Genomic DNA, 9278 nt, shown 5'->3' on the forward strand with positions numbered 1-9278 from the left:
TCGTTATAGTTTCTTTATTTCAAATACATCTCTCAGTCCTTGTTGTACTACACATCAAGCACATTACTTGCCACAAAATAAAATTATTTGTTCCATCATAAGGCTTTATCCCATACTTCGAAACCCATCCACCGATATCTTTCATTAGGATAACTTTGATGCCATTTGTTATGACTAATACCCAATCAAGTAAGCCAAAACAAATAACCAAATACAAAGAACACATTTTTTTAATGAAACAATCAACTTTCACTAACCAACTTTCATTAAACAATCATCAATTCTTTTTAATCCCACATACCCAAAACCCATTACACTCAAGAGCTCTCTCTCTCTTATACTCTTTTAAAGAGTCTTTCAACTCTCAAAATAAACCAAACTTGACCCTAAGTTTAAGCACATATTTATAAGCACCAAAAAAAACCTTAAACTTATTTAACAAGTAAAAAAAAGGTAATCACCAAATAACTATTTAAACAAAGTAATTCTAAACAAACATAAACTAGAATTTGAGTAAAAAATCTCAGCAGAAAGAAGATAAAATCATGGATGATAATCCTTAGGTAAAATATGTAAAATGGGGTTTTGAGACTGAACCTTGAAATGCTAATACTTCTTGACTCTCTAGTGACTTTCTCTTAGGTACCTCATGGGTTCCTTCCCTTTAGAATGAATGTAAATTCAATGTGGATAGATCGGTTAGAAGTAAACTTTGATCTACAGAATGAAGAGCATTTGAGGATTTTTTTGACTCTGTCATTGGATTATTCTTCGACACCCTTAGGATTCAAGACTCCAATAATTATGTGAAACTGATGGCTATTAAGCATGCACTCCAACTATTTGCATCCTCATCTTGTGTTGGTACAAATTAAGAGGTTGATTATTGAATCTAATTCTAAAGTGGTAATTTCATCGACAAGCTTGGCTCATGGAATTATTGGTATATTTTTAGTGAAATTGATCACAACTTATGTAAAGTGATCGGGGACATTGTCTTTGTGTAAACCTTTCAGAAAGTCAATGCTTTTGTGGGTTAAATTTGGGGTGGATAGAGCTAAGATGTTTTTTGCATCATACTAAAATGAGGTGAACTTGGGTGAGGTTTTGCACTTTCCTCTCTTTAGGAAATTGTTACAATTTATCTTTGACGTTTACTTGTTAGTTTGCATCTGATCTTCTTAACAAGAATTAGGATTATGTATCAATTTTTATATTTAATAAATTTTATTTGAACGAGCAAAAAAAATGCTAAAACTCACGAATAACATGAGATAATTCAACCTTATAGCTAAAATGCATGACACTTAACGATAAATGTATGAACAGAAGCATAAGAATCATAAAAGAGTAAAACAACCGAATTGGGTATCAAGGATATCAAAAACATGATGAGAATGAAGTTTAAAGAGGAAACAAATGCGTATATTCATGTAAGGAGCAGCACGAGTTTCACTCAGTTTTTACTAGTTTAGATGTTAACCAAATTTAAATTAGCACACCACTTAAAGCAATATTAGAGTCATCAGTCTGGTTTTTTGTTTGTTGTTATCAGATTACACTAGGCTTGGCTAAGCATTTGATCTATCCAAATTGATTTATGATTAGGAAGACTCGTCAACTAAGATTGATGATATCAGAATGTAAAGAGTTAGCACTATATAAGTCTAAATCTTGGTTAGGCTTTTGAGGTGATTCTTCAACATTTTCTTCATTCCTTCACTTCAGCTAAGATAGTGCCCCCAGGAGAGCCAGAGGGCGAGAAAGGGGCCCAACACACATCAGGTTCACTCTTCACCGCTGACTTAATCACAGTATCCACAAAATTACGAGCTGCCACAAACGAGAGAAGAAGACACTAACTAAAAATTTTTCCTAGCTTCCGCTTGTTTATTTTGCTGCTCACGATGATCTAAATAGGTATGTCATTTGTTTTCTATAACTTGATGTTCTAAATAATACATTGGAGATTTTACATTTATATTACAGGTACTACAAACTTCCCTAATTCCTTCCCTTTTTTATTCTCTCAATCCAAGCAAAATGTCCCTAAGAGGCCAATTTAGCAGAGCAGCACGCATGTGAACGTTATGGTCCACAATCATCTTCTACAATAACTTGAATTATAAGCTGTGCATAACTTTGAATAAGATACTTTTTGAATTGGACAATCATCCTGATAAAATGCGAGGTGTAGGAAAGAAGGGAGCATAGCAGCTTTCAGCTATGAGCCATGCATATGCTAGCTGCTTAGAAATGTCCATACTCGTGTTTTAAAGTTATCAAGTAGGGGGTGCTTGAGGCTTAGATGCACGTCCTTTTCACGTGGAAGAGTTGTAACAAGATATAGGGTGGTTTATATATAAATATATATGGTTCATTGTTTCTCTTTACAACTTTTCTCTCATTATTAATTTCTTCATTTTTCTTTTCAGACACTTTAATTAGTATTTCCTTTATTTATTTTGAGTCAACTAATTCCTAGAGTTAGAGTGAACGGGTAGAGTTCCATTTTTTTGGGTTTGAACAGTTATATACTCAACCAATCTGCATAAATAGAAAATGACATGGCGTAATTATGGAGGCGGAAGCACTATAAACCATGGAAATCGTCCTCGAGTGGATGGCTGGATGTTTGCCTTGTATGTAGGGAAGAAGACTTTACATAAGGTAGACCCCATTTCATTTAATGCGTTTCCCCTGTCAAAATTAGGCCAAATGACAGAAATCTTAGATTTTTTTTGCAGGACATTATTGCTAACAAAGTGCTTATTGGTTTTTAGGCTTCATTTTGAAAAAGGATAAGGATGTTGATACTTGATAGGAATGAAACTCAAGACCCACTTCTCGGAAACAACTTCCTCCGATCAAGCATGATAAGATTGAGCATGCATCATTCCTACTAATTAGTTTGTCTGCATTTGGTTCTGACAATACTGAATACCCTTGGGGGATTACTCTCCTAATCAGTTACCTAATGACAAGCATTTGGTGATAGTTCTCAACAATCCTTCATATGATTTCCAATTGCTGACATATGAGCCTAGTATAACATAAACATTTTAGACAGTCTTCCCTAATTTTCCCAAAACATCTTGAGACACTTTGTTTTGGTACATGTAGAGCCATACTCATTGAACCTAGGACAACACAACAAAAGACATAACAATCTTCTCCCATCCATAAATTTCATCCTTTCTATAAATTTTAGGATTGGAATCGACACTTCTAAGTTGAAGTTTTAAGGTAACCATTAGGGATCCACTTATACCGATATAAAAATAATTAAGTTTACATCTTTGGATTTTTTTATATAATTTATATTTTGTTAATCCAACCATTTGATTTTATGTTCTATTCATGTAACAATAATATATATTGAAAAAAATAATGTTCTCGATTGATATGATATAAAAATTGAATTGACTTGAAACTTTATATGAATAATGAGTATGAATAAGTTGTTAAATACAACAATTAGTTTGTTAAAATATTAATTGTACATGAAGTTATAGAATATGTAAATTAATTTTATATATCCCTCCTCTTGTACACACATATATAATTATATATATACTAAGAAATGATATAATTGACATAATTAACAGATTTGATATATAGCTAAACAAAATTATTAATATAATTTAAAATGTGTGATGCAATTAATTATTCTAGAGCAAATTTATAAATATTTCCTGAAATTAAATCGAAATTAGGCTCTTTGCTTTTCAACTAAAAGAATTCTGTAAGAATGTTGAAAGCTGACGACAAGGAGGGGACGCCATAAAATTGTGGCAGGAATGGATACCAAAAAGTTGTGTGAGGATGAACGCTTGCATTACTTCTCAAATCCATCAACATTTCGGCTAACCTCTAGCTAATTGTAGAATGAGGAAATTTGCATTTACAGGTACTTTGCATGTCCATAATTCAGAAATACTTGAAGATTCCGCATATAGAAAAACCACCCAAGTGTTCTTTGATTTCTATATATTTAATTTTTGGACAAGAAATTAGATAGGCTCCTCCTTGATATTGGCAAATTATTAACGTGGCAATTGACAAAAGGGTGTCTTTTTTTTTTTTTTTGATTTTTAGCGTGACAAATTTGTTTGGAGATTTCGATGTCAAATCATTGAGTACTTCTGCTTCTAGAGAAGAAAAAATAATCATTGAGTTTTGAGAAAAAAAACTCATAGTGATATGATCATTTGATGTCTACCATTCAATACATTTCCAACAAGTAATTGAAATCTAAATGTTGCATATCTAATTTGTTACTTACTCATTTGGTTGTTTTCTATTTCTGAATAATTATTTATTTTGGTGTTATTGTGGGCTTGGATGTGGGAATTTTATTGGCTAACTTAAAAGTTTGTAAGCCTGGCAGTCATGATGTTGACATCGCTAGTTACAAATTACAAACGATTATGCAGTGGTAACTAGTAGGCGCGGCGTTGAGTGGGACAAGAGGGTATAATATGAGGAGAAAAGGGCTATGCATGGCAGGAATAGTCCAAGAGAGGCAGGCAGCTACCCAGACCCTTTCACCCTCCCAATGATGCAAGACAGACGGGCTCCAGATCATTAAATAATTGATCCCCCTTTTATATGTGAAAATTATATATCTCCATCAGAACGATGGGAGTTATTCCTCCAAATAAATAAATAATTTAAACAGAAAAAGAAAACAATAATTCAAACATTTTGTTTGGAAGATTATTGACCTTTTGCCGCTCACAATCAAGTGATCCGTCACATTTAGGGCTTCATAAAAAGAGACTCAATGATTGTAAGGTTGTTAACGGTGGAAAAAATAACCCCTCTTATATGTTTCAAAATGTTATTTCTTTTGTTACGATTACAAATAATTTTAAAATTTAATTAAAATTAATTTTATTTTTTATCGATATTGCAAACACGTTCTGTTTCACGTCATTTTGATACATTTAGTATTAATCTGTATAAATTACTGAACCAAGTTAATATGTAATTTTTTTTAAACCATGGCAATCAATTATATTCCATTCAAAAAGTAATAGGTTTTTTTATTAATTCCATAAAACTAGATCAATATAGAAAGGGAAAATATAGGTTAAAAAAAATAGAACAAACGGTGGGCATAGGCAATCAATTACTTGCATTACAAATGAGAAAACACCTGTTTGTAGGCCACTGAACAGGTAATCAACGCGGACATTGAACCGCTTTACAACAGTTTCCCTTTCTTTGGACCAACGAAAACAGCCAGACAACAGCTCGCCATTAATTTAACCTGTAAAATAAGCAAGCTACTACTGAAAGGACCCTAAGACCCTTTCAATATGTAATTCTTTTCCCATTAAAAGGTGTTGCGGCCAAAGCAAAACAAAGCAGAACCCCAAATGCCCAGTTGTCCTGCATGATATTTTGGGAGAAATTGGCATGATTAAGGGGCACAAGTCATCATCTTAATTTATTATATTAAAATTCTAAGCACAACTTGTTCCACAATAATCAATTATTCTCTCTTATTTCCCCCCATCGTATCATTTACCCTGCTATAAATACAACCCCGATGTCCCATGTTTTTCCATGCCCAAACCTCTGACCCATTTCTCTCCTTCAAAACTCTTTCAAACTCTCCCAAACTCCTCTTGCTTTTGCATAACTAGTTGAAAAGAAAAAAATGGGTGCTTTGGACTCTCTTTCTGACTACATTTCTGATTTAATTACTGTTCATACCAAAAGGAAGAAGCGAAAAGTAATGCAGGTACTCGTCAACTCCAATAATCTCTTTTATCCTTTTCTCGCCTTTTGGTTACAGTAATAGTCTTTGCTCTCTCAACTGTCAACTGCTTCCTTCCTTTTACTCTTTTGATTTGCTAGTGATGATCTTTTCTTCAGTGGCTCCCTTAATTTGATGTTAAAAACCGAGTTTCGTGTTCTTTGTTTTTTTTTTTGGCAGACTGTTGAGATCAAGGTTAAAATGGACTGTGATGGCTGTGAAAGGAGAGTCAAAAACGCTGTGTCCTCCATGAAAGGTTCAATAGAATGCTCTCTCCTTCCCTCAATCTTCAGTCTTTCTTTACTTTTTGTTTAAATTTTTCGTGTTAATCATGCATGTCCTGATTCATGGTGGAAGGAAGGAAGCCCTTAAGCCAACCAGGCTAAAAGGGGTCTTGCCTTCTAAAAAGAATTAACCAAAGCCTGTTAGCTATAGTAATCCGTCACAGCCTACTGAATCATGAGAGTTCATGAAAAAAGGTTAATAACAAGTTTCATTGCAGCCCTTTGCACTTCTTCTCTTTGACTATCACTTTAGCCACCTTATTTTCCGAGCCTGGTTTCCATGGCTATACCGTATCAGAATTCAGCACAGACAATAAAGAGTATTTAATTTCTCTTCCAAAAGGAGGACAGGGAAAGGAAAAAACAAACCAAGTCAAAAGAAAAGGAGAATCGCTAGAGCTTCCTCGTTTTACAAACCGCAAAAAACAGAAGCTATATTTATGCTTGTTTCTCTCCGTACTGCAAAGTCCTCGAAGTTAAAACCATAAATTTTCTACAGAGAACCAGAGATTGCTATTTCCAGTTCCCTTATTTTGTTTTTTCTTTCACTTGCATGGTAAATACACAGTTTATTCTGCTTCGGCGTAGCAAGGGAAACATGTATATATGCATATCACTTGAAAAGGATAAGAACAAACAAGTTTTTCTGGAAACAACAAAACTGTAGTTGGAAATATCTTTTATTTTCTGTTTGGAGACATTAAAGACCCTCAGGGCTTGGACTGCCACAATAAATGCATTACTAATTCCCACAAACCAAACAGACCCTTAACGTCAAGTGATTTAATCAAAACCAGCCACGTCATCTACCGCTTTCACGTCGTAATTATTCTGTCCTCGTCATGACATATTTTAAAACTTTACCCCAATTTGCTTCTTTCCATTTTTTTAATTTGTTTTCTCGGTAAATGCCATGAAGTCATATTTTTTATTCCTTATAATCTTGTTTAGGTGCGAAATCAGTTGACGTGAACAGAAAGCAAAGCCGAGTAACCGTGACCGGATACGTTGAGCCAAACAAGGTGTTAAAGAAAGTGAAGAGCACAGGAAAGAGAGCTGAGTTTTGGCCCTACGTCCCTTATAACTTAGTGGCTTACCCTTACGTTGCTCAAGCTTATGACAAGAAGGCACCGTCAGGCTATGTTAAAAACGCTGTGCAAGCTTTGCCTAGTCCAAATGCAGCAGATGAGAAGTTCATTACTCTCTTTAGTGACGAAAATCCAAATGCATGTTCGGTCATGTAGGCGCGGTTTTGATGGAAGAACTTTAAAAGCCATGGCTGTTTAGGACATGTTAATTTTGCTCTTGTGACGACAGGTTGAGTTAGGTGTTTTCAGTTTTTGTGAAGGGAGGTTTTGAATGCTTCTAGAGTAGGGTTTTTCATGTAGTTACACTTGAGTTCCATATGGCTATTTATATACTTCTACAGAATATGCTTATATATGCATATAGCCCTGCTTAGCACGTACTTTATTCCCATCCCTTCTTTAAAGAGGAGTTGAAAATTCAAGTCATCTTTAATTTTTTATACTGATCACCTGCAATTAGACGTGCTTTTGTTCTATGCGGGAACTGCTAAACTAATTGCCAATTTAAAACGCAATAATTTGGGCTGATCAAAGTCCCATCATATTGAATTTGATTTAATTTTATATTATTTTGATTGATTGGATTAATGGTTTTTGTCATAAATAGGTTATCAAATATATATTCGAAAGTTATTTAATTGTTATTATTTTTTTTCCTTTTTCAAATTTATTATTGTAATTTCTATTTAAAAATATTACCTCCTAAAAATGGAAAACCATGCATTGCCCGATAGTTTGGGGGCAGAAAAGAACAGTACGGTTTCGTGTTTTACAATTAAAAAATTGCTACATATATTCCGTGTAACCAGTCAGGTTATATTTTTTAATTTCAAATTGAATATTTACTTTTCTTTTTTAATCTGTTTTATAATCATGTCTACTTTTTTTATTTAGAAAGCATTTACAAGTCATAATTTTCTATATTTCGTATTACCTTTTAATAATTTTTTTTATTTTTGACATCAAAAAGTATAACTAACAATGTTATGAAATTTGTTTAAAAAATATTAAAAACTTTAAAAGTCAAATCATTTTCCTTAATCTCCATTTCCAATCCAAAGTGGAAAATGGAAAAGAGTATATGTAAATAGATATTTATATTTATTTTATTAAAATCATCATAAATTATAAATATTTTTTAAAAAAAACTATAATAACTATAAAAATATAGAATAGATAAAAAAGAAAGATTAGAATGTCAAAAAAATTTATGGAGCATCCAAGCATTAAAAAATCAACCTCCATTAATTAATTTATCAGCATCCGAGCATTTGGCTCATTGATTGGTGTATAATCCTTTATCTAGAGACCAAGGTTCGAATCCTCCTTTCTCGAATTAAAAAAAAAAAAAGAAAACCTCCATTAATTTGTCATCCAATTCATAATCCTAAGTTTAGTAACAATTTATAGATGTATCCCAATTCTTATGTGCTTATCCTTTTCTTATGACATAAATGATTGCCATTTATATTTGAAGTTGTAAAAAACTACATAAATTATGTCAAGTGAGGATCTCTTCAAATTCAAGATTATCTAATTAGATGATAAGGTAAAATATAAGGTAAAATATACTAACACTCTCAACCTTTGATCATAATTGCATGTAATTCATTAATTTTAAAATAAATTATCCATTTTAAACGTGTAAACGGCATTAATATCTAAAAGTAAAATGTTTAAAATACTTTTTTTTTTATTATTTTCTTTTCTTTTCAGGTCGATCGACGACACTCCTTTACATCGATCAACCACCTTACGATCAAATCTGACAGTAGAATACCAGATCTGACGAGATCTCCCCAAGGGAGTGTGAGATCTGGCCGTGCACCCCAGATCTTGGACTTCCCCATGGAGCACCAGATCTAGTGCTTTCTTGATAGTGGAGCACCAAATTAATACACTCCCTAAGGTAGTGCCGCTGGCCACGGGGTGACTGGGTTGAGAGTTCTTTTTTTTTTAAAGAGAGAAAAAATTAAAATAAAAAATAGTTTATATAATAGTAATTTTTAAAATTAGTAAAGAGTAAAATTATTTTAAAAATACTACCACATTATCAATCTAATAAAAACATTGAAGGTTGATTAATGACAGAACTTATGTGTTTCGTGAAAATATTTTTCTGAAACGGATTGTTCATTT

The 9278-nt window shown here is 32.9% G+C and overlaps 1 protein-coding gene across 1 annotated transcript; it reads left to right on the plus strand.

Moving 5' to 3' along the window:
* Positions 5364-7577, plus strand: LOC18609746 (heavy metal-associated isoprenylated plant protein 20). The gene is made up of 3 exons (XM_007045019.2): positions 5364-5752; positions 5948-6023; positions 7003-7577. The coding sequence occupies exons 1-3, from the start codon at positions 5669-5671 to the stop codon at positions 7293-7295; spliced, it is 453 nt and encodes a 150-aa protein (XP_007045081.2). The 5' UTR covers positions 5364-5668; the 3' UTR covers positions 7296-7577.

Source organism: Theobroma cacao, chromosome 2 (genome assembly GCF_000208745.1).
Source record: "Theobroma cacao cultivar B97-61/B2 chromosome 2, Criollo_cocoa_genome_V2, whole genome shotgun sequence".
Taxonomy (NCBI): domain Eukaryota; kingdom Viridiplantae; phylum Streptophyta; class Magnoliopsida; order Malvales; family Malvaceae; genus Theobroma; species Theobroma cacao.

Coding starts and splice junctions, on each gene's coding strand:
- LOC18609746 (XM_007045019.2), top strand. CDS start 5,669: ATGGGTGCTTTGGACTCTCTTTCTGACTACATTTCTGATTTAATTACT. Junction 5,753..5,947: donor AGAAGCGAAAAGTAATGCAG/GTACTCGTCAAC, acceptor TTTTTTTGGCAG/ACTGTTGAGATCAAGGTTAA. Junction 6,024..7,002: donor CGCTGTGTCCTCCATGAAAG/GTTCAATAGAAT, acceptor AATCTTGTTTAG/GTGCGAAATCAGTTGACGTG.